Raw genomic sequence first — 26,844 nt, 5'->3', positions numbered from 1 at the left:
TTCTGTGGATTGGGCACAGCCCTCTGGGCTATCGCTATGGAGCTTATTCCATAAAACAGACGGATACCTGTCCATGTAACAAAACACGCCTCCTGGACTTGCCAGCCTAATTACGACTAGGAGGTTCCCGCGACAGCGTGAGAGAGGGATGAGCTTGCAACATCCCGCAAATAGAAACACATGAAGGAACACTGGGAGGCCCACGAGGTCGCCATGCAAATGTCTTCCACTGACAAACCATACAGGAGAGCCATGGAGGATGACACTCCTCTAGTGGAGTGTGCACGGATGCCGACTGGAGGCTCCCTGCCCAACGCGGAGTAAGCCTGTGCAATGGTCTAACATAGCCAGTGAGGCAAATGTTCTGTAGTGAGCAAACAAGCGCTTCAAATTGCATAACTCCGCAGTGTGTTCTACATAACATGCCATAGCGTGTACCGGGCAGAGACGATGCGAAGCAGCTTCCTCTGCAGACGTGTGGGGAGGGGGAGAGAAGCCCTCCAGTGTGATCACTCTAGATCTGAAAGAACTAGTGATGCATTTAGGCATGTATGCAGGGTGAGGACGCAGAACTGCCGCACTGCGAGCCTCCCTAATCTGAAGACACTCCGGGGATACTGATAGAGATGACAGATTGCTGACCCTCTTTGCGGAGGCTAACGCCAGCAGAAGAGAGTTTTTCCCAATAAAAAATGGAGAGGGACCTATTGTAACAGTTTGAACAGAGAGTCCGTGAGCGCGCGTAACATGCACACAGCAAGGTCCCATTGCGGAGCCAGGGGACATGCGACGGGGCGCTGCATGCGCAGTTCCACCCCCAGATACACTATGGACTGAGAGGGCTGGGGCGCTCTCTTTTTCCAATTTATGGTGAAACCTAAAGCTCTCAAATGATCCACTAGTTCCGCCGTCTGCTGCCCCGACTCCTCTGGGGAGTGGGCCAGCAGAAGTAGGTTGTCCAGGTAGAACAGGACTCTAATTCCCTGTCTCCGAAGGGGCTGCAATGCCATCTTGATGCACTTCGAGAAAGTGCGGGGAGCCAGCAAGAACCCAAACGGCAGGTGGTTGTACTGGTAGCTGGTCCCCTGGAAACAGAAGTGCAAGAATTCCCTGTGTTGGGGAACCTTCACTGTTTGCGGGGGGTTTGGGTGCCAGGGTAGACCAGGAGCAGGCTAGCCTAGGAGCCTTGGGAGGACGCCGAGGAGCAGGAGGCATCTGGTCCGAGGAGGAAGGGGTCGGAGCCGGTTGAGGGTGGTGACAGAGAGTGGGAGCTCGGGACCCGGTGGGACGTCTTGTCCTCGGGCAATAATCATGGTGTCCACGCCCTGCACAAGGTGTGCGAGGGGGGGCCGTCACATGCCGTCAAAACCTCGCCTTGGAGCTCCTTAACCAGCTCCTGGAAGTGTGGTCCAAATAAGCCTTAACGGCTAATGGGACCCTCCAACAAATCCTTCTTCGCCGTCTCTGGGATGGGAGAGACGTGCAGCCAAATATTCCGGTGTGCCATCGTCTGCCACGTGGCGATACGGTCCACTCCCACAGCAATGGGGGCACAGAAAGCCAGGATAGTGCCCGCTATCTTGCTAACGTCCTCTGAGCAATCAGACAGGGAGTGAGCCAGGACAGCGATGTTATTAGCTGCAGCCGGAGGGGCAGGCCACTGCCTGGCCCATAGCATGCACTTTGCTCCAAACAGAGAGTCCAGGCTCTGTTCCAGTGCCGGGGCAAAAAACCCCTACAGTTAGGTCAGCCACCTGCGTGATGGGGGAGAAGGTTGCACCAGAGCTTTTAGCTTGGCTGGCTCCGACACTGCCATGGAGAGGTAAGCGGAGATTGTAGGTGATAGAGGCCAAACAGGTACACAGCGTGGTACCTGGCGCAGGTTGTACCAGCCAGAGTGGGCATATTGAAGTGGTTGAACCAGCTCAGGAGGGATGGGGAGCTTACCCATGTTAGCCGTCGTCATGATAATGCCTGGGAGCTCTTGTAATACCTGACCCATGGCCAGCAGAGGCATCGAAGAGGCCGGCGTAGGCCGCTCAGCTAGCATGCTAGCGGCAGACATTTGCACAGGCTCCCCGGAGGGGAGGGCATGGTGCAGGGAGATGTCAGGTGAGTGGCATAGCAAGGAGGCAGAGTCATCTGACTCTGGGTCCAAGGCTAATTCCAGGATGGGTTCGAGCTTTGTCATCCCAGCCGGGAGTTTCCTCGGCAGGGAGAGAGAAGGGTGAAACTGTGGGAGCGGGGGACAGAGTAGGGGGAGGAGGCCTATCCTCGGTCTACCAGCACTCAAGCACGGCAAGAATGAAAAAGTTTGCTCTCTGGCGGAGTGCCTTGAGGGGCAGTCGCTTGCAGAATGTGCAGTTTGCCCTTGGGGTTCTGGCGTGTTCTGCTTCCATGCAGCCCACGCAGCGGGGGTGCAAGTCGCCCCCGAAGATGTAGCCGGTACCACACTCGCCACAGATTCCGGTGACGTCGCAGTCTGCCGAAGTCGTGTTGTTCGAAGATCTTGTTCTCAGTGCTTAGGCTGAAGAAAAGAAAGGGAAGAGCTCGCCCGAACCGCTGCCCTGGAAAGAAAATATCCAGTGCGCAGACGCGAAGAGGGGATATGACCCATAGCGTTAGCCCAGATGGCTACGCACCAATGAGACAGAACCAAACTTCCATCTGGAAACTTTTTATAAAGAAACTTGCTGTTTGGCAGACCAGGCGTCATGTCTTCTGCCATCATCTTAAGTAGTGTAACGTTCGCTGTAACTTACCCTTATCACGCAATGATAGATATCCAGCCATGCTGTGATGACGGCAAGAAGTTGGGGTCAAACCATATCAAACTATTAATTTGCGTTAAAAAAAAAATATTAACGTGTTCATTTTTTTTAGATTTAGCACATGCATTAATGTGTTAACATTGACAGCCCTAGTATAAACTTAACATCATGTCATTGTCAAGAGTGAATAAAACAATGCATGTGCTCTTTTTGTTTCACATACAAATGCGGCATTATTACAAGAATACAAGAGTCACAGTTATAAAACAACAGACCCTTTTTGCAGCACAGGTGGCATTTATAACATTACTGTTGGCTGCATTTCATTTAGATGTGCCACTTATGGTGCTCTGGTGATGTATCTGCTGACTTGCCTATTGTTAGGACCCTTAATGGAATGGAGCCATCGTCAGTGTTATTACTTACAGCATTGCTTTTCCTGCTTTGACAAGTCCAAATGTCTCTCATGAAATGGGTCTACAGTATTAACTAAAAGCCCTACTCAGAGACTGAGCCAGTGATCAAGGTCCAGGTTTGGAAGCAGAACTTCTTAAGTCAACACATTTATCCTACATGCATGAACAGAAGCACACAGTGTCCGAATAATGCCAACACTAAATGTGAAATTCAAGTTTTGGTATTTTCCATAAATAACAGTAGGGATAGACAAAAGCATTAAAAGACATATTTATATCCCTTAGCTTTTATTTCAGCATAAATTCTGGCTGTGTTTTATTGTTCTTTTATTGTATTGTGGTCTTGTTTTGTCACTGTATGGTCCTTAGATTGTGTAACACTTTAGCCAGCTGGTGTTGATTTGAAATATGCTTTACAGATAAATTTTGATTTGATAAATAAACTCAAAGTAGTAATCTAATAAAAGTAATGTTTTCTCCAAAATGTATTGTATTGTGAATTACTGTGTGGGATAAAAAACAGATGGAAAATGTCTCACAGCTGAGAATATGTAGTGCTTAGTGAAAATACTTTAAAGTAATTTTTAACATTTCAACTTAGTAAAGTAAGTATTGTGACTTTATTTTGACATGTGAAGCAAAATAGTCACAGGCCACAGCAATTTTAAACTCAATTTAAAATATTTCAACTAAATTATATTACATTTTCCTTCGTTACTGCAGGCTATGTAGTACCAATATATCTCCATTCAACACTCACTCCTCTCTAAATCCTCTTTTATGCGCGTGAATAGAAGTGAATAGGGCACATTTTTCTCTGCTGAAAGCAACAAAACAAAAGGATGGAATGAGTTTTATAATTCTTTTGGCTGAACTACAAGAAAAAATGAGCCCACAATAAAGGAAGCTATAGCTGTCCTCAGTCTGATGGTGGAAAAAAGCCATCTATCTGTCCATCCATGCATCCATCCATTTTTTTAAACAGAGACAGGCAGCGAACAAGAACACATTTATTTTGTTTTTTATAAATACTTGTAGTAAAGAACTTTGTGCTTAGATGGACTACCACTGAGTATATATTTTGTGCTTTCTGTTTGGCTTCCCGAAGCCAACTGCACACTATGTTGCTGTAATGAAGAGTCGCACTTTTATGCATTTATCTACATGAGGTGGGAGTGCACCTGGCCAAGTAGTTTTGCAGCATCGTTACTGTTTGCTCTAGTTGCATTGAAGTGGATGGAAAATTCTTTACCAAAATAAAAATGATTTTTCAACCATTTTCTTCCATATAATTCAGTCTGAGTGTCAAATTTCACTTTGTCTTGAATGTGATTCTGAAAATATTAATGTTTCAAAGTGAAAGAGGCTGGAAGGCCTGCTGAGATAGGAGTGGATGCATGGTGAACTCAAATGTCTCCTCAGTAATCTGTACTGATGCCACAGATGCTACGTCAGTGTTTTTGAAAGTCTGTGTTGCATATCTGGTTATTTTTAATAACCTACAACTATATGCTGCGCCACAATCCTGTCAATATTATTGTAAATAATTTGCAAATATAGCTGCTAAAATACACATACTGTACTGTCAGCTTTATCTGACACTTTTTTGCAGAGAAGCAGATTTGGAGTGAAAAGTGTGCAGAATCTGAAGGCGTCTACCACTGGTAATTGTTCTGTGATGAAAACGCTTGCATGTGTGTTTACATGGTTAGTGTGTCAGCCATTCTGAGCTGCCGCAGAGGCCAGAGTGTGTGGTGCTGGAATCCATGAGTTAATAGATTTCTGTCCCCAGTGCTTTTAGCATGTTGATCTCCTGCTGACTGATTCACACTCTGCTTTAAGCACAGAGATGAGGGGTGGGTAGCTTAGAATAGAGCCTCCTTAACACTGCAAACATTTGGTTAATGTACCTTATTACACCCCCATTGAGCTGATTTTCATTTTCCATTCACTTGCCAGTAAAAAAAAAGCACCCCAGAAATTCCATGTCTCTCACGGGCCATTGATATTTATGCTTGCAGACGCAATTTGTTGAATTCCACACAGAAATATTTGTATCCTAATTTCCTTCCTTACTGGACATAGGAAGAACAAGGGATCCATAAAAAAACCCTGTGTTATTAATTATACTGTATGTTCTGTGGTCTTCATTTTTTCCTCTTGTGGTCTGTGCTCTGGTACTGGATATTTTCTTTCCAGATAAGGATGCTCCCAGCATCTTCTGTTGTGCTGCAGTGTTTGTTGTGCTTCCCCTGTGCTCCTGTGTCTGTAATGTTATTCTACGTTCTCTGCTAAGCATCGCACAATGCTCCTTCCTCCATGCTGCCTGCCTCTCCTTCCTCTTTCTCTCCCTCTGTAGATATTTGTGTTTCTGTATCTATGACTCTCTTCTTCACTCTGTTTCCTCTCATCCCCTTCCCACACATACTCAGTGTCCTTGTACTGTGGGCAGTGTATATGTGCACAGTAGCACTTGAGACAACTTTTTTTTTTCACTCCAGCAAGCCACTTAGCAGCTTTATATAGCAACTACCCAAGGAGAGGATTAACAGCAGGAAACATCAACAGAATGGCTTGCAGTGATTTAGAACACACATTCATGCACAGCGTGCACACACACACACACGTGCAGACACACCACACTCATTGTACTCACTGAGCCTTGGCCAAGCACACAGTGCACCCTTTTTCATGATACATTATTATGTTAGTCATCCAGCCGATGCTCTTATCCTTATGGGATTGTAGTGTACAGTATAGACTGGCTTTTCATCACACAAAGCGCAGAAAGCATATTTGACTTTGAATTCAGCAGAGCCTCTGAGGCTCTGCCTTTCCCAGTTATTTGATCACATCTTTTGTCTCGGTCACGTGAGGCAGGTTGTGTCAGTTCGCTCCTCATGGGGTATCGCTCACAGCCGCACTCAACTTAACTCATCGGATCAGGGAGGAATCGCACACGTTTGCGGTCTTACAACATACAGCTTGCACTTTTGCTCATCCGTGCACACACAAACGCTCTTAACACTCCCACCCGCACACAAACATGCACACACACAAGTATATTCTTCATTATCATTCCAGAGCTGATAGGCTCTAATTATCTGCCTTGACTCTGATTAGTCTCTATGTAACAAGCTAATTAGATGGAGCCTTGTAAAATCATCACCACCATTACAACAGAGACATGGCTGGGAAAGACACCAACAAGCAGGAGGCAAGGAATGTGTCTCGCACTGCTCCCTGCAAAGATTTGATAATCAACTAAATGTTAAGTGCTGGAGCTCTGATTTCTTTTTGATTAAGTGCCTTTTAAACTCCTCTACTTTGTAGTAGAATCTTTATCCTTTCTCATTTTTCATCACGAAAGGATTGTTCTGTCTTACAGGGCAGGATGATCTGGCTTAAATTGCATAAACTGCTGCTGTCGACATTTTAGGAGATAGCATCTTAACATTGATTAGTTTCTCTGCCTCAACGATACAGCGCCTGTTTATCCAAAACGAACTATCGTCAGATCTGAGTCAGAACTTTTCTCTCCACAGAGCAACTTTAAAGCCTGAGCAGAAAGCTAGATTAATTCTCTCCCCTAGCTTCTTCCCCCCTCTGTTATTATCCCTCTAACAATCCTTTTAGGAGCTGTCACACACTTTATAGCTATTGTGTTTCAGTTGTGAACGCTCCAGAGCTAGTCTGGAGTGCAACACATTGTATTTTCCATCAAAATGCATCTTAACTGTAAGCCAGTTAAAAAAGAAATAGGAATTGTGATCTTAACATCTGTTTTCTTCTTTCCAACTCATTTGAGTGAACCTACATGCTGTAAAAGATTTATTATAGCAATTCATACAATTTGAAGACTTCATACTATTTGCTATACACATTTACTGCTCATTACCAATATATAGTTTTCTATTATCGGATGTAATCGACTTTGGAGAGACCTTATGTTGCAAAGTAGAACTGTTTTATACAGTGACAGCACATCTGTTGAGTCAGCCCTCAGGTAATGAAAGGATGCATCGCAAACTCCTGCTGTTTTTGTGTTGGATTAAAAAGTACCTATATAGCTAGGGTCACACATCGAAGACCTTTTACATAATGGGATTTAAAATCCATAGTTACTTTCAGGCCTAAGGTAACTCACCTCTGTACATAAATGTGCACTAGTGTGTGTTTGTGTGTGTGTGAAAGAAAGAGAGAGAGAGACGGGAGAAACAGAAAGAGTCACGCTAATGTCAGCCACGTCAAGTGCACAAACATGTCTGGGTGTGACAGGACAACATGCTTGGATGTCACAATTTTTGTGCTTGTTCATATCTGTGTGTGAATGTGTTTATGTATTTGCCCTCATAGATGGTTCTTCTTCTCTGGGGTGAGGCAACTGGTCTCTGTGGATGATAGCCTTGAACTGGTTGGCAGCTCTCCTGACATTCCTTCATGCCAGGTTGATAGAAGATCACAGTATGTGATCTGTGGAAATAGTGTCTTAGCTCACAATTCAGTGACTTGCTCCACTTTGCAGGAATAGATTCTGCTCAGAAAGTGCCCTAGATTGGGCCCGTGACAGTGTCAAGAGTTTTTTGTGCACATTCTTTCCAGATTGTGTCATAGTATTTAATGTGGATAACGATCCCCTACCATCAGTTTTAGTAAAAGGCACGCCATGCTTCTGTCATAGAATCTGCATCACAGTTGTACACCGCTTCTCTTTAGGCTCTTCTGTGCAGTCTTGCAGTCTGCCCTAGCTCAGGGTGAGCGAGTTGGTAATTGGATTCCTGGAATCGTCTTATTCACTCCAGTGAGGCAATGTGCAGGCGACAAAATGCCTGCAGCCATGAGGCATCATCCCTAGGCCCCTTAGGGAAGATCAAGGTAGCTTTACACAGACTTGGTAGATGAGGCTGCGGCTGAGGCTCTCTCCCATGAGAACTTGGGTGTCTGGATGCCTGGATGGGACCACTGATGACAATAGATGGACGATATTGAATTAACCAACTTCCACCATGGACCCAAACAGCCCTCCTGATTTCCACTTAAACCAGTCTCCCAAACCTGGCAGCTATTGCGAAGCAAAAGGAAGTGGAAAGATAGTGGGCAAATTGCCACATGATATGATAATGTGGTAAATGACTATAAACAAAAGTCTGAGCTGAATCAAGATGGAATTGGTATCAGTTCCACAATGCAGCCACAAGAATCACTTGATTATTTTAATACGACAGCATTATTTCTTTCCATCTACTGGAGAGAATTTATATCTCACATACCTGTACCCTCAGTTGACTCGCTGCTTGCCAGTGCTTCAGATACCCCTGGCTGCTTGTCTGTCCTCTACACACACAGTTACATGACAGCTGTCACTTTCAGTAACCATAGCTCCATCGCTATCTCTGCACTATCCCCCAGGCTCAGACTGGTACCTGAATAAGGTGAAGCTGAAGATCACTGATGTCAATGACAACGTCCCTGAGTGGAATATGAAGCCGTACCCTTACCTGGCTGTAGTGTCGCCTGAGGCCCCTGCGAGAACGTTTGTCTACCAGCTCCAGGCTCATGACGGGGATGAGGGCAAAAGTGGAGAGGTGGAATACTTTTTGTCAGATGGTAAGCTTTCTGCTGTTCATACACACCCACACCCACATACACTCACATAATACTGTATGTATAAGGTGGAAGTGGGATTAAAATAGGTTATGTTGTTGCTGTTAAAATAGGTTGGCAGGTTATATTACCTTGAAAATAAACTCAGCTAGTCTGACACTGGCACAGTCACTCAGACAGACAGCCACAGGCGTTCACACGTTCATTATTGCATTCATACACTCTTTAGGTGTCCATTAGTTTCTCTGCCTCTCCATCACCCTCTCTCTGCCTCTGTAGCTCTGTCTTCCTCTCCTCACACACATACACACAATCTCACACACAGCCAGAGGCTTTCACACATTTGTTTATGCACTTATCATGCATTCTTGTCTATCTGTCTGCTTCTCTCTGTTTTATACACACAGAATTGTGCAAACACACTCACACACAATCACACGATGGGCTGTTGGGAGTCTGCCAGAGTAGCAGACCCCCTGGTGGTTGAGGGGATAGAGGTTTGTTGGCATGTCAGAGATGGGAGATGTGCTAATCTTGCCAATGGGGCTTTACAAAATACTACAGAGTTCCCTCTGACTCGCATTAGTCCTTTGCACAGCTCCCTGATGTGAGTTAAACCGGAATTACCACAAGGTACACATGGTCTATATGACCATGCTAAGAACTATCATAGGCCAGTGCAGTTGAAAAAAAGCTTGAACAAACCAAAAACCTTCCATTCAAAGTAACCTGGACCCAATTTTACGATTTCACACGCATTAAACAACCCTCTTATCCTGCTTAACTTTTAAGACTTCAAGAGTTTGTGAGTAGCTGGCCTTTTGATGACCAAGGTCAGTATGTCTGACCCCATTTCTTAGTCTTTAACAGAAATGAAATAAGTATTTGGATCTTTTATTTAATAGTTCCCAGTTGAGTTTCCTAATACACATTCTGTGAATTCCTGGTTTAATTTCCTTTTTCACAGAATGACAGTAAAGCCCAATTTTAACTGTTTCAAATCCTACATTGTTTATGTTCATGTTTTCTAAGAGTCTACTTTTTCACTGCCTTTGCTGATACATTGATACATTTATTGGCACAGTATTGGTCTGTATTGTGATATTTGTTGACAATATGAAAAATATGGAATATTACCAATGTTATTCTTTAAAGATACCCTGTCGTGTTTTAACCACTAACTGCACTATGGAGAAATGCCCTTATGAGCAAAGTCCTGTCCATGTGCACCCTCATGCTTAGCATGGACTCGCACTTTGAAAATGAAGGCTGCTAGCCCACAAACAATTTGTGTGAACAATTTAGGTTCTAAAGCATTCATTCCAAATAATAATATTAATAATAATAATAATAATAATAATTACAAATTTGCAATCCAAGGTACCTTTTGGGTACATACATCTACATATACACCCTATAAACCTAAAAAGTACAAAGCTAAAAAGTAGTTTCTTATAGCAATAACCCAGTTTTATGCAATTTTAGCCAGAAACTAAGCATACAGAAACCTAGCAGCAGCTTGATTATAACTGATGCCCTTTTATCACTATTTCATGTACTTGTCACCTGATGCAAGCTGGCAGAGATTGCAGCTAGTTGAATAAATCATCTATGATTTCAAGTGTAGCAGGTGCAAATTAAGCGGCCAACAGCTGTTCTCTTGTTGAAAAGTAAAGCTTGTGTCTAACACTCAAACACATAATGTGCATATTCTATACAGTTCACTGACTTGCACTGCTGTGATTTTTTTTTTTTTTTTAACAAAGAGTGCTGTATTGGAGGTCACAGCCAAACATAGACACACTGAAGCATTTTCTGGTGTTGTATGTATATGAATGTATATATGTGTGTGTGTGTGTTATTAGTACTTGGTATATATATATATATATATATATATATATATATATATACATACATATATAAAGACATGAATGGGTGTGTAAGTCAATGTCTTCTTTTCTGTATTCTATCTCAAAGTTGTTCTTACAGTTTTAGAAATGAAAATGAAATTTTGTTTTCATTGTTTATGACTGTCATCACATGGCAAATAATGTCAAAATCTGGCTGAGTTTCTGTTTGCATTTGTAACCAGCATGCTACTGATGACCAAGCCTGAAATTACCATTGAATTTGCACTGTTGTCAACAATAAAAACCCTGAGGTCAGTAAGAAATGATACCCAGTGATCAGACCTTACCTTGCTCAGACTTAGCCGCTAGACCTTCCTGTCCAGCATGTCTTAGCCGGGCAACTTGATGCAGTACAAGTCTGGCTTCCGAGAGTCACCCTGCGAGGTGGGACTGCTGACTATGCAGGGCAAGGAATAGTTCAAACATCACTTCTTGTCCATTGGATTACTTCAGTGGTTGGTGCCTCCTTTGTTACAGTTCTACGTTCAGCTGGTTTCTCTTAGCACTACTATGCTGATGTTACCCAGCTCTATCTGTTTCTCCCACCAGACTGTGTTTTTTTGATGTGGCTGTAAGTACTGTACTTCAAAACTACACTGGCATACGGTATTACATACAGTATTGTGCAAATGTTTAGGCGCTAAATATGCACAGGGATGTTTTTGATAAAAAATTCATAAATAGTTTTTCATTTATCAATTAATGTCATACAAAGTGCAGTAAAGGGAACAAAATCTGAATCTACTCAGTATTTGAAGAACTCCCATTTGCCCTCATTATCAATTTAAACTCAATAGAAGCTCATTAACATGAGCCTTAGTTAGCTAGCTAAACCAGACAGCCACACCTCTGTAGAAACTTAATGCAGCTGTGTTCATCAACATGGCTGCCAGAGTGAGCAAAGAAAGTCACACTGTGATTTATTTCTTCCTTTGATGAGAAAGGAGTGTTTGTTGACAAACATTTGACATCCTGTCTTTTTGCAATATTGCTTCTATTTTTTTATTGATTAAATTATTAATGGGCATTAATCTATAATCAGTGTCTCACATGCTGCCTAAATACAAACTAGCAATTAGAATTATTTTAACTTTGTTATTACAGTATATACAGTATTGTACTACTATTGTGTTCTGGCGTAAAAGCCCTTGCCTTGTGACACAAAGCAGAATTTTGGTTAAAATTATGTGTTGTGAGCATATTCATATGTCCTCACCATTGAAAATTATTGGATAAAGAGGTCAATTGCACAGAAAGACTGAATTTAAATGCTAATTTAATCATCAGGCATATTTTTAAAAGTGTTGTGAGCTTTAAATCAGTAGTCTATACCCAGCAAGACAGAATTACCTGTTAGAAATTGCCATTTGGGAAAAGTTTTTGAATTAGTATTCAAGCCAGCAGGATTAGAGTGGTTTGGATCCAGGGCTAGAAAGTAATGTCAGTGTAATTCCCTGTAGGTGGTGACGGCTGCTTTGCAGTGGAAAAGACGACAGGCCAGGTGGTGACCACAGGGCTGGTGCTTCAGAGGGATAGAGAGTACTTGTTAAGTGTGGTGGCCCTTGATGCCCTGGGCAGCCGCAGTGTCCCTGCCATGCTCTCAGTGGTAGCAGGAGCCAGAGCGCCCCAGTTCACCAATACAAGCTATGCCATCTCCATACCAGAGAACACGCCTGAAGGACAGCCGTGAGTACTGCATCTAGTTATACATACATAAGCAGGAATAAATGAGGACTTTGTGAAAGCAGACAAAGCATCATGATATAAACTTGCTTTATGAATACTTTTTCTTTTAGTTAAAAATAGTTGCTTTTTTTTAAAAATGTGGTCGACTCTTGTACAGCTATTACCAAACAATCCAAAGAGACACACTCCTCAGTTGGTATAATTGGATGATTACGGAATAAGGATATAGTATAATGAAATACTGTATTAAAATGCATCAGTGATGCAGCAATATTTTCATATCTCATGTATTATCTGTGTGACCAAACACTAGGATGCATGCATGAAAACATACTGTGATTCATTCACACTAAAAGAGTTTTATATGGGCAGCACAGAGTAACATTTACAGCTGAAATATGTGCACATATCACATCTCTGTAAAAGTACTTGTCTAAAGTGTTGATTTGAAATCACTACCTGTTAAGACTTGCAATGATGAATATTCATGTTGTCACAGCGCACTCAGGCATGAATTGATGTGTCATCATTACACACTATTAGAGAACACAAACTCTCTTAACCATAAAAACAAACATTGATATCTGCATAATAGTGTTACATTATTACACAGAACTGACAAGTACTCATTGACTGTGTTTATGCACACAGCCAATGGGCTATACAATAATTGATTTCATTACACCACAGTGCTGATGTAGGAAAAGAGGATTTCGATTTCAATTTGCGCATGTGTGCAACTAAAATCAAACTGTGCAGACTGTTTTTCCTTTTCTTTTAATAATTGTCTCTTTGTTCTGCAGCTTCCTGGTGGTGTTTGCCATTTCTTTCCAGAAGCAGCCAATCAGCTACAGCCTGCTGATCAATCCCAGCAGCCTTTTCAGCATCCGGCAGGAGATGGGGGAGATTAGTCTGACCAGGACGCTGGATTATGAGAGTGATCAGCGTCGGTACCTGCTGATGGTGAGAGCCAGCGAGGAGCCCGGCAGCCTCAGCACTGCCACAGAGGTTAGTTTAATTAGAGAGTGATACGCACAGCAAACATGACTCATATAATTGTTCATGCACTCTGGTCAACTAATCCCAAACTTGAGGTCGTATGTGATCTTTTCTTATTGCATCAACTATTTACTCTTACTACTGAATTATACCCAAATGAAAAACCTGATGTGTTGCTGAGGTTTCCTGTGTTCCTGTGTGCTCTCCCCCTGAATTTTTACAAAACTCTCAAACAGACCAGTTTTCAAATAACATTTCTAAATACTTTGTGGTTCATAATTGGCTGACTGAGGCTGCATTAATGCCAATGATATGATCTCTGTGCTGACCTATTTACATCGCACTATTTGATGATAGCTACCAAGAAGATGCAACAGAGTTGGTGGCTGTCTACAGTAACTACAGGCTGAATGATAACAAGTGGCCCAAGTGATTTTGTTTTTTGTGGTTTGCCTTGTGTTTTTATGTGTCTGTAAGTGCTTTTTGTCAAGAGTGTGATCTGGAGCTGAGCTTTGTAAAATATAGAACACACTCTGAGGCATTTGGCATGAGAACTCAAAATCCAAAAACTTCATTCACAAAAGAATATTTTTAGATAAACTATTCATGATTTCAGTATCATTTAAATTATTAATCCAAAGATTTTGTTACCCAATTAGCACGTGATGCACTCACTTCATACCACAGATTTTAACAGGCAAAATCTCCTGCTCCACTTCATGTTGTGGAGTAGGTGATGGAGACTGGGAAAACCTATTCCAGCTATTTCAGGACTATTACTCAGCTGTCACTTCACACTTTACACACAGCAGTGACACGAAGCTCGTAGGGTGGAGTGCGGCTAAAGGCCTTTGCTGAAAATGCAGAGTGAGGCGCACACATGCTCAGAACATTTCTATTTTTGACTCAGCAAAATCATTAAGTGGAAGATAAAGAATAGGTGGAACGACCAACTTCAGAAAATACAAAATGCAATTTAGATTAAGTTTTGGGGTCAGCTTCCTGTACGGAGAATTTTCTATGGTTGTCTGGATTTGAGGCTAATTAAAGGGAGACTGATTTTGTATTCTCTCATTTTGACTGAATTTGCTCCTCTCCTCTCCTCTCCTCTCCTCTCCTCTCCTCTCCTCTCCTCTCCTCTCCTCTCCTCTCCTCTCCTCTCCTCTCCTCTCCTCTCCTCTCCTCTCCTCTCCTCCCATCACTCTGGTGCTAATCAGGTTCAGGTGTTGATAACAGATGAGAATGATTGTGTCCCGGAGTTCCTCCAGTCCATCTACAGTGTGGATGGTGTCCCTGAGACTGTAACCACAGCAACATCTCTGCTGCAGGGTGAGACTCCTCTAACCCTGTATTTTACATCCATCTGTCTTCTTTTGAAGCGGAGAGAATAACTATCTACAAAGAAATTTTTTTTAGAGGAAAACAACAGATGTATTTAGAGAGGAAGGCAAAGCTGCAGTTCAGACCTGAAGTGACTGTTTCGGCCTACACTGTAGATTTATAATGCTTTCATTTTTTGCAAACTGAAAAAAACTAATAGATCTTTCAGACTGTGGTTATAATCTCAATTATATTGAATTAAACTAGCGGCAACAAAGACAACATACATTTGTTTGATTTATTATACAATGTATGAATAAAGGCATGTCAGTTAATTTATTACTGAATAAGGCAACCTTATAATTATAAATTATGAGGTTGAAGGCATGTGTATTTCCATTGCTACATGGCACTTAAATTGTAAAATATAACCACAATGACGAAATATAGTATGGTAATAATTAGATCCCGTTGTTTGTGTGTTTGTGTGTAGTAGGTTTGTGTATGTTACTTAAACAAAAGATGCCACGTTCATTGTTTTTCATGTTTTCTGTTTACTGCCTGGAAAAAATTACATTATTAGAAGACTGCACTTTTAATATCCATTCAGGTCGAGTGTTACTTGGGAAAACACCTTAACCTAATTTGAGAATTTGAATCCACAGTACTGTAGGTTGTACATTAGTCACAAATTAACAATGGTTCGAGGCAAAAATAACCCTGAAAACTCAGCAAATGCATATGCAAATATATGTCATTATACAGGAGTATACTTTTTACATTTCACCTTGTTTAATTTCTTGAATAACTGTTACAGCACCTGTAGGACATCTGTCCTCCCATGGGCTATTATTCTATACATATTTATGCATATCTATATATGTACTGTATGTACAGTGTATTCAGTATTCAGTAAAGTATTCAGACCCCTTCACTTTTTTCAGTATTATGTTGCAGCCTAATACTATAATTGTTTAAATACATTTTTTTTTCATTAATCTACACTGAGTACCACATAATGACAAAGTTCAAATTTTAGGAATGGTTGCAAATCTATTAAAAAGAAAAACTGAAATATCACATTTACATAAGAAGTCAGACCCTTTACTCAGCACTTAGTGGAAGCACCTTTGGCACCAACTACAGCCTCAAGTCTTTTTGGGTATGACACAACAAGCTTTGCAAACCTGATCTGGAGGATTTTCTGCCATTCTTCTTTGCTCTCATTCCTCTCAAGCTCGGTCAGGCTGGATGAGGACTATCGGTGGACAGCCATTTTCAGGTCTCTTCATAGATGTTGGACAGGGTTCAAGTCAGGACTCTGGTTGGGTCACTCTAGGATATTCACATTCTCTAAGCCACTCCTGTGTTGTCTTGGCTGTGTGCTTAGGGTTGTTGTCATGTTTGAAGGTGAACCTTCAGCCCAGTCTGTGGTCCTGAGTGCTACATATATATATATATATGTGTGTGTGTGTGTGTGTGTGTGTGTATGTGTGTGTGCGTGTGTTGTGCATGCATGTGGCTGAGAAAAATGGAACAAATTTAATCTGAACGTTTGAACACGCTGCCTGGAGCTGTAGAAATTGTTGGCAGTGCAAACGCGACTGTAGGAGAAAATGGCATCCAATTCAAATCGATGCATCAACAACAACAACAAAAAACAACCAGTATGGTAGGAAAAAATAGCAATGGAGGGGATCAAAGGTAAAGAGAGTGAAAACTTGGAGTGCTCAGAGAGCTAATGGAAAAGTTAGATCTTTAAATTTCAATTAATGGAGGTGGTATATCACACAAATATATAACTTGATAGTTTACAAAAAAAATGTCCCTGACTAAAGCAAGGAATAATTCACATAATGGGGCAAAAATCTAAATTAAAAAGGGTTAATTTCTTTATTTCATGAACTCCACAGCTGACTAATGAAATGTCAGTGCTAACGCACCAAGGGAGTAAAATCTGCATTATACCATCACCACTGCTTCTACCGGGCAAGACACAGATGAACACTTTAGAATGAGGCTATCACTTTAACTTTATCCACTGAGGTTCATAGTAAAGAGGATATGTATAAACTGTGATCATTAAATGAGTCACTCACTTCATGCTGAATATAGTGAGAGTGCAATAGGAAATTGTGATGCACTATATTACAGAACATTGAGATGGGAGGAGAATAAAGCACTGTGATGCACAGGCTGCTTGTGCTGGTGCTTGACTTGAGGAAATAGACATATCACAAGAATATGCAATATGCAAGTGTTATGAGCTAGAGGGGCTGTGCACAAAACAGCAAGTTCAAGTAAAATTCACCAAACAGAAAACTAAATTTGTGTTGCTACCAAATATTTTACTGTAGTTGTAGATAGAAACCTCATCACGCATTAGAAGCAAATCTATAGTTTTTCTGTGTAATTACCTCAGACAGAAATAGTTTATCTGCAGAAAATACAGCTACTTCATTTCAGTGGGCCTTTTTGCTGTCTTTAAGTTCATTTTTATAAATGGTGGTAATCATTCTGGAGGGACAGAGTGCAGTTTGTGTGCTAGTAATTGTAGCTGTCAGAGTGTTTGATCTATTCCATGTTTAGCAAGGCCATAAAGAGATAATGATCTACACAGATGTCAACATATTCATCAGCTGATGCCATCTCATCAGCTCGTTTCGATTAAATGTTAATTGATGTAAATTTTGTGATGTCTTCCCTGCCATCAGTGTTGGCCACGGACTGTGACTCGGGGTTAAATGCTGAACTCACCTATTACACCTTGAGCCCAGACTTCAGCATTTCACCCCATGGGACCGTTTTCCCTGCGAGCCGGCTGGACTATGAGAGGCCTAACCATCTGTACGAATTTGTGGTGATGGCGGTGGACAGCGGGGACGAGCCTCAATCCGGAACTGCCACGGTCCGTGTGAGGATGGCCAATGTCAATGATGAGGCTCCTGAATTCTCCCAGTCTGTGTGAGCACCTTTGTGACTAAAACTTCCAAAATACCTGAATATTCTCTCCACAAATCCAATCATTCCTTCTTTCATTTTCCTTGTTAATTCTGGGCACTTGCTGTTTATTTGCTGTCCTTCTGCTATTGCCTCATATGTTTTGAATTCGATGTTTTGTCAAAATAAAGTCACCAAGATGTTGATATCACTATCGTTATTTATAATACAGTTAACACTTACTTAAGAGTCAACATGTAATAGACTAAGAATTTGAGTAAAGTGCAAAACTTTAAAAAAAAGACCAAAAACACACCAAGTGCTATGAATATGTACATCAATAATCCATTACAACACTACAGTATGTCTGTCTTTGTACATGTGAATGATGCTTTAGGTAACAGTGATATTCTTATTTGCGCAAAATATAAGATGACCAAGGTGCACTTGTTTTGCTGTATGCATTGTTACCGAAGCTCAAGTCATGAAAGCAAAAATCTGACTCTTAACCAGTTTAGCTGCAAAGATCAAAGTTTGTCACCAAGATGACAAGTGTAAGTAAGTTCCTCCTGCTGGTACTGCTTCATCTCTGATCCAGCAGCTGATCACATTTCATTATATTGAAGGTTTGCGCTTTGAGCATACAAGATAGTTGCATCACAGACACATAGGTTGTTACATCACACATCACAGACCTGCCTTCCTTCAGGCGATTCACTGCAATAATATTGGATGCTGGGAGTCCTGCCATGAATAGTGGCCAACTTGTGTCAACGCTGCTGTAGTAAAACCTCTGCCAGTAAGACAAACTCTTTATCTTTTATTTGGTGTTTTTAATTGCAGCCATCTGCCATCATAACAATCTGTTACTCACTTCTCACACATTAACACAGAGTGTGACATTGTTACTTTTGCAGCATGTTCTGTAAGTTTGCTAAAAATATATTTTTTTCAATATTATAGTAAAAGTAAGCATTCACATAGCACTCTCTAGGGTTTAATTTTGTCCTTCTCTGAAGGTATGCAGTAAACTGACATATGGATGCAATCCAGTGTTGCCTTCACTGCCTTTTTGGCAAAGCAGTGTAAGTGGGTGGGCAGAAACTGTCACTGTGGCTCTGCTGCATTTATTCCCCCCAGCAAATAAGACGTTTGTCCCCTCAGCCATATTTCAATGACCGTCACACAAGACCGTTACAGACCTCTGTTACCCGCTCTTGTTGCATTGTCAGGTGTCAGTCTTGATGGGTTGCTAGACACAGCCAAAAACGCAGGCAGGCAAAGAATTGGAGATGTCGGCAGATCAACATAAAACTGAGAAGAAAAAAAATTAAACACGCACAGAAACGTGTTTTCAGGGCAAGCAAGTAGAGAATACCAAAACATACACGGCGAGTAGACAGCAGACTGCCAGTCAGATATGCGGATAAACAGAGAATCCTGTCAGCGGTCAGACAACTTCTCTTGCCACACCACCAGACAGACTGTTAGAAAATTTTGCCAGGTAGGATGTGTTGGCTGCTTCATCATAATGTTGCTTACTGAGATGTAGACAAAGCCTCTGTCGACAGAAAACGCCACTGTGTCCAAAAACAGTACAAAGACAGACTCTGATGTTTGTGAAGGATTCTGGTACATGTGATTGGTTAGGCTAACGTTAGGCATGTCCTCTCACTGCACATCTGAATAAGTTGTAGGGAAGCTGAAAGTGACTGAAGTGATGGGCGGACAGGCAGAGAGCCCACGGAAATGCAAATAGTTAGACTTCCAGGCCAGGAGATAGATAGATAGATAGGCGTACTCTGTGAGTATAACTTCACAGTTCAGTGAGGTGTAGGGAGACGTTACAGGAAGCAAAGTCCAGGGAGTGTATATGTTTCATCCCACAGAGCTGCGGAGAGGTGGCCTTTGAGCCGGGTGACAGATTACAGGTCACTCATGTTGCCACGGAGACTGCTGCGGCTGGCGGAGATGAATCACCCATCAGCGTTCGTCTGTAAACCATCAATCACCTCTGACTTCTCACCACAGACACCCCCTCACACACATACACACACACATTCTTGCACACACATTAGAAGAGGATACAGCACAAAATCTCACAGGCGATGAGTTCTGCTGACGAATCAGCTCAAACTCTGTGAGACTGCCACCCCCTCTTATATCCTGCTGCTCTCTGTCTATCAGGCTTCCTCTTTCCCTGCTCTCTTCTCTCTCACTCCCACATATCACTTTACCTGTCATTTTAGTGCCAGCCTTCTTTTTTGTCACCTGCTCCTCTCTTGCCTTTTGCTCTGTTTTCTACTTCCCTTCATCACCACGTCTTCCAAGTGGCACAGTTCATCTCCTCCCCACTGTGCTTTGTACACAGTGGTATATCAGTCTCCTGTCTTTTGCTGGGCAGCCAGATGCCCAGCACCACAGAGCAAGCAAATCACTGTTGACATTTTAAAAGGCACTGAATCAAATGGCCTACAGTTGGTTAGGTATATGGAAGCACCATTTGTTCAATGACTTCAACATCCTGGTAGACATAATCATTTGTCTCTGGTGTGGCCAGTTAAGAGGACAGGTTAAATCACAGTGACAAGCAAAAGCTACAAACATAAGTCTAATCAGCCTGCTGATGCTTTGCACTGTGTAAATGAACTGTATCTCTTGTCTGTGTATGTTTCTGCCACTGACTTGTGACTTCCATATATAAACTCCTTTTTTGCAGATATCGAACGTTTGTTTCCGAGGATGCCGGCCCCAACACCCTCGTTGCCACTGTTCTGGCCAAAGACCCAGATGGCGATGGTATAAACTACTCCATAACAGCAGGCAATGAGGAAGGAAACTTTGTCATTGACAGCCAGAAAGGTGATATTTCTTAATTTTCCAGCTAGATTACACATTTGCTGCTCTCACTCTAATTGACAGGCTTTCTGTCAAATCACACATTCAATTTTCTCAAATACATTCCTGCTACAGTGCTGTGCAGTGAAGACCCTCTACTTTCAAAGTCAATACGGAAGGATATTAAAGTTGATATTAAAACCTGTATTTTCAGTATGTGTGCTGCTTTTTTATTATTGGGGTCATAAATATAAACAAGGATATTATTCTGGGAATTTCCTCACTTGTTTTTTTCTTTTTTGCAAGTAGAGAAAAGAATGTTTCCCATGTTTTGATCTTTCTTGCATTGGTGACTGCACAGTTTATCTTTTTTATTTACCCTTTGATCCGAAACCAGTCGCAATAGCTGTGACATTTGTCACCCAACCCTTTCAATTCAATTTCACAACAACTGCTCTATCATAGCTGGCAATCTTCAGGCTGCGCTCCACCAGCTTCTCTTTCTTTTGTGGCATCTTCTTATATTTCCTTCCACTCTTTCCGTGTATCCTCAGAGCAAGAAAATGCTAAAGCTGATATCCTTTTGGTGCAGAAGAAATACTATATGGCTTCCCACTTACTGTATATGCAAAGAGTGCTGGCTCATTGAATAGCTGCTAGGGCTCATGTCATATTTGTAAACAAGGTTGACATTTAAGCTGCAAGAATTACTGTGTACATCCCACAGTTCACTTATTTTAATGTAGCGGTGCAGTGTTGTCAACATCACACTTTGTTATTAGGAGATGGGAACCTTCTCTGTTTTGTGGGCAGCCAGGCTCACAAGTAAATTAGGAAAGAGGAAAGTCAGGCATTGGCATCTGTGTGTATCAGCATGCTGTGTTGTCTTTAATCAAGAGCATTGAAAAAGATGAATAGAAACACAACAAGAGAATAAAAAAACTCCCCATGCTCTCACTTCAATGACTTTCCCCCACATCACAGGCTTCTTGCTCATCATGCAACCTCTGATTTTTTTGTATTGTATTATGTACTGTTGACGAGAAAGATGTTGACTCAGATGCTGCATCCTTTTATCCCACCTTTTATCTTGACTGTTACATGAATGCAGACAAAAGAGGAGAGAGAAACAGCTAATGGGTAGCTCCTGAGCTGGGTTAGCTTCTAACCCAAGTCACTTACTATTTTATGTTTTTGCTCAACTGCTTGAGCTGGATGGGCATCTTTAGAGGAGAGCATGCAATTATTAGATTAGAAATGCGACAGAATCACCACTGTGAAATTGGTTTTTGGATTTACTCTGCATATCAGATTTTTTACCTTTCTTTGGACTTCTGAGGTGAATTTCTACCACTTGCTATCTCACTCCCAATTTCAAGAACACTACCGCGTCGTATGCGTTTTGTGTCGTTTTACTGATACAAGGCCACAGTGGCAGTAACATCTTACGTAGTGACTAATGGAATGGCTGTAGTTTTCACCGTTAGGATGCACTGTGTTTTGTGATTTAATGGGTCTGTGGTCTTTGTAGGGTTGATTCGTCTCCGCTCCACTCCCCTGCCCAAACTCCAAGGTCTGGAGTATGTCTTGAATGTGACGGCCACAGATGATAATACATCCGGTGGGCAGCACCCTCTCTCTTCCACTGCTCGGGTCATTGTTGGGGTTGATGATGTTAACAACAATAAACCTGTATTTGAACAGGTAAGGATCTTATTAACAAAAAAAAACTGGTACCACCTAACTTGGGTCTTTTTCTTCATCTAGCCTCAAACACAAGTGCTTGAAATTATTTATGTAAATGTAAATGATATATTTGGAAAGCTTTTGCTGTCTCATGGTGCTTTTACTGATATGTGTTGTTTTTCTGGAGTCACTGTTTACTGCCAAAGCTGTGAGTGCAAAGTTAGTATGAATCATAGTCCAAATGGAATACAATTATATGATTGACATCCAAGTTTAAAAAAATGTTAGAATAAATTTTCAGTCAGTTTTAAAAGAATAGTTTAATTTTTTTGAAATATGTTTATTTGCCTTCTTGCTATTGGCAACTAACAGATATTTTTTAACCCATGGTCAAAGCCGGGCATGCACATCCCCCTTATTTTTGGTCTCTGGTCTAAGCTTAGCTATACAGATGTTGAGTCTAGCTACATATTTACAGTACAGACATGAGAGTAGTGTTAATTTTCTCAACTAGCTATCAGCTATATAGCTATCAGTTGTAGCAGAAACACATTTTTGTTATTTGTCAATCTGAAACCTTCTTAATAGCTCACAATCAGTAGTTTTGTCTTAGAATCAAAGACATATATTTACATGGTATTGTTACACTTTTCTCTCATCTCCCTCTGTCGCATCCTCTCAGTGTACCACAATAATTCCACTGTTAACACTCTTTCCTCCTTCTCCTCACTCACCAGCTCTTTCATTTTTTGCCTGGCATTCTCATTTCCCTGGCCTCTGTCTGCCTTCTCTGTTTTCCCTTGCGTTCTGATTAGCCTGTACACCCAGTCTATCTTTAGGCGCTCCACTGGGATTTCAATTAATTTATGAAAAAAGTGCAATATCATCACAATATACTATACCTGTTTAATTAACTTCCTCCATAATTAAGAATGACTTAAACTTAAGCAGAAGACATGCTCATGCAGAGCTGGAGCTCCTGAGGTCTTTCGGGTGGACTGGAAGTGTTGGAAACCTGATGTTGTTTCAATATCATGTTATGCCTCGCAACCATCTGGGGCAGCATGTCCTTATGTTAGATATTATGTTGTTTTTTTATGAACAGCTATCTACAGACTACACTGCCTGTGTCATCACAGACCATGAATCCTCTTGTTATTCTTCTCTTGATCACTTGTTCGCATCCTTTGATCCATCTCTTTGCCTTTGTTTCACTCTTCCTTATCCTTGTCTACTGTTTTCTTTTTTCATGGTCATTCTTTTCAAAGCGTACCAAGCATTTATATCTGATTACAAAAAAGACTCCAGAGAGCAGCTCTTTATCTGGGCTATATGTTTATTAGTGGAAATGGACTGAATTCATGGCTATGGCAAAGCTGTTCAGTGCTGGCGATTCAAAGGAAATCAGCTCAAGTGTTTTCATTTCCATAGATGTTCTTCACTGTATCCATCTAGTCTGTGTTTTGCTTTGTGCACAGTACCTCCCTGTCTGTGTAGTGACCTTCTGCTTAATGAGCTTATTTTCTTTGATCCTAGTATTTTCATTAAAATAGCATATTCTGACAGAATAGACTCATATATGAGAATTGTTTTTTGAATTTGTGTGTGCCTCCTTCTTCCTGTCCTCCTACCTCCCTTTATCTCAGTGCCAGCAATATCGTGAGCAGGCTTCAGTGCTGGAGAACCAGCCAACGGGGACTTTTGTGTTGCAAGTGCATGCGGTGGATGCAGATGAGGGAGCAAATGGAAAAGTCAAATATGGCCTAATGCACAGAGACAGCACAATGCCTGCCTTCAGAATTCATCCAGACACAGGTAGCGTGGTCACAGATTGCCTGGTCTGAAATAGCTCTCAATTAGACATAGAGCACAGACTTTACTGTTTAAATGGTAATTCACATCTTTGTCAGTTGAACTGTGATTTGAGAGGAGGGGAAATGTTCACATAATTGCTGTTCACAAGAATATGTCAGATGTCCAAACCTGTCTATTGATTGTCATTTCATTTGATGTGGTGAAGCTTGAAGTGACTTCTCCTATATAAAATAGAGATATAAAAATGATTCTAAAAAGGGAAAAAGAAACAGAAGCTGTTTTGAAGTCCTAACACATGGAGTCAACATGGTATTCTGTCAATCATTTTCTTAAGGCTTGTCTTCTATCTTTTGCAACTCATGATTTAATAACAGTCACTGCACTTGACTGCTCAACTAAATAAATGCATTTGTAATTGTTTGCTTGTTTGGACTGAGAGATGGATGTGTGGGTGGGTGAATTGGGGAATAGCTGAATGGAAGGATGAGTATATATGTACTCATGTGTGTATGTTTCATGGGGTTTTGGGGAGCGAGCTGATTATTAATTTTGTATTACAGGAGTGATTGTGACAGCCAGGCGGTTCGACAGGGAGCGGCAGAGGGAGTATTCGATTACAGTAACGGCCACAGATTGGGCAGAGGAGCCACTCATTGGCATCTGTCAGCTAACTGTTCAAATACTGGACCAGAATGATAATAGCCCCAAGTTTGAGAATTTGCGCTATGAGTGTAAGTGCTGTTTAGGAATTTCTCATGCTGGTATCCGAATGAAATAGAATTAGTATCACTGAAGCAGCAGCTTCACCAGGACTCGTTGAAAATGCTAAAGAAAGAGTGAGAAGATGGAACATGTTCTTTTTTGTTGTAATTTAGTAGTTTCAGTCCAAGGTTTTGAAAGTAAATGCTTCAGATATTTTCCTGAACTGGGTATATTTAAAGAAAAAATAAGAAATTCCACTCATTCCCTTAGTTAATGAAATGCATTTTAGTGTGAAAATCAGACATTACAAATTAAAAGACAAAAAATACTTTGGTCCAGTAGTTGCATTATAATAAATGTTCATAACATCTTACATTCTGGACCTTTACCATCCTTTGCTCTTAGCCTCATAAATATATACTCTTTGACCAGCAAACTAAGTGCACATACATTATTTGTATCCCCTGTAGACTTTCTGCGAGAAGACACTTTGGTCGGTACCAGTTTCCTTCGTGTTGCAGCTCACGATGACGACTTTGGCACTAATGCAGCTATCACTTACTCCATGTCCCTGGAGCAGCCTGAGTACCTGCGCGTCAACCCTGTGACTGGATGGGTCTACGTTAACCAGCCCATATCACAGGTCAGTCAGCAGTTATTATCAGGCTCTCTGTCAGCCCACACACACATAGTCAGTATCGCATCACAGTGTGTGGCTCTGTGTCAACAAAGTTAATGAATGAGCCACCTCAGAGTGAGTCTGTCTGCTACTCCCAATCTGGGGTATGTGTACTCCCGAAGGTGCTGCACATGAAAAGACCGCAGAGAAGGAAGATGAAGGCTAAAAATGTTATTAAAATAGATGTTAGCAGCTTGGGATCCCTGTGGGAATATTTGATAAGTACAGTTCTGTTTATTGGTCTGTCACTAAAGACTATCTTTTAAACATGCATTAAAAATTCCTCTCCTGTAATGTGCAGTGGCTGTCAGAAAAGGACATGCTGTTTTTAAATGGATGGCCCAGGTTTTTAAGGAGCTAATTATCACACACCAAGGCTCTTTGTCCATCTTAAATACTTTGGCTTTGATATATTAGTTTCAAGACTTTTTTTATTTTACTTTATCATCTGAGACTGACAGCATGCAGCAGATTAAGACAGGTCATATATTTAGAGGCTATTAACTGAAACAATTTGGAGATTATGCATTCTGTTTAACTTGCAAAGCATGGTTACCTCAATGCTAACAGCTTCTTATGACACTAAATGCTTGGGAACACTGCTACAAAGATAATTTCCCTCAACATAAATTAAAAAACGTAATTTTTAAAAGGTGAACTATTTTAGTTATAAAATTGCACACCGAGTATAAAGATTAGTAAGCTGCACTTTGCTAGTTGATGTTTGCTAACTCACTGATGTATTTTATGTAAGTGACTTACTATGTCTGTGTCAGTGATGTAACATATTTGTTTTACATTTTTCATAGGTGTGTTGTAGACCTGAATGTTTTCTGTAGCCTGTCAACACTTTCCTCCAGCTTTCCTCCTTCACTTATTCAAATATGAGCGTCGGTCTATGGCTTGAAACCTGCTACAGCACTATAGAGCCTTTTATTATTAACATACATTTTAGTGCACCAGTGTTAGGAGTCTCTGCAACTTTGCTGCTGACTTCATGCAAAATTGAGAGCTTTAAGCCCAAAACCCTCACTGGACAAAGCTATTGCATATTTCAAAATGGTTTCAGAAGCTATTTGAATCACTCCACAATCCTTGTGTTGTAACTAAGATTATAAAAGCACTTCATTAAATGTTAAATGGCTTGGCTGGTCTTAGACATTGTTCTATTTTGATTTTTTTACCACAGTTTCTGATTACTTTAAACAAGTAATAAGGCCAAATTTTCACGCCACGATTCACACTATCACAGGAAAGTTTGCAGCACACCTCCCAGCTGACTTGCGGCATTTCAGTGGTATATGAAAGAGACAGTCCATTGAACAGAGCAGATTCCTATGGACATTTCAGCTGGAGCTGAACTCATACAGTGTCAAGACACTGCACAGTACAGCTTTGTGGAGAATTAAGTGGAGAAGATGGAAAAGGTTTCTGTGTCTGTATCTAGAGTATTTAATGGGTATTTTCTGGCTCAGATC

At 41.3% G+C, this 26,844-nt stretch overlaps 1 protein-coding gene across 1 annotated transcript in view; it reads left to right on the top strand.

Annotated features, from left to right (window-relative positions):
• Window positions 1-26,844, top strand: part of LOC113133119 (neural-cadherin-like) — a 79,723-nt gene that overhangs the window by 18,868 nt on the left and 34,011 nt on the right. Inside the window, exons 2-11 of the mRNA XM_026311699.1 lie at window positions 8,597-8,794; window positions 12,162-12,387; window positions 13,191-13,395; window positions 14,604-14,715; window positions 17,421-17,670; window positions 20,366-20,508; window positions 22,016-22,188; window positions 23,817-23,985; window positions 24,546-24,716; window positions 25,158-25,330. Coding sequence (XP_026167484.1) covers window positions 8,597-8,794; window positions 12,162-12,387; window positions 13,191-13,395; window positions 14,604-14,715; window positions 17,421-17,670; window positions 20,366-20,508; window positions 22,016-22,188; window positions 23,817-23,985; window positions 24,546-24,716; window positions 25,158-25,330 — 1,820 coding nt within the window. The remainder of the gene's footprint in view (window positions 1-8,596; window positions 8,795-12,161; window positions 12,388-13,190; window positions 13,396-14,603; window positions 14,716-17,420; window positions 17,671-20,365; window positions 20,509-22,015; window positions 22,189-23,816; window positions 23,986-24,545; window positions 24,717-25,157; window positions 25,331-26,844) is intronic.

The sequence above is a fragment of the Mastacembelus armatus genome, chromosome 6, assembly GCF_900324485.2.
Source record: "Mastacembelus armatus chromosome 6, fMasArm1.2, whole genome shotgun sequence".
Classification (NCBI taxonomy): domain Eukaryota; kingdom Metazoa; phylum Chordata; class Actinopteri; order Synbranchiformes; family Mastacembelidae; genus Mastacembelus; species Mastacembelus armatus.
This window is presented reverse-complemented; position numbering and strand designations above follow the sequence as displayed.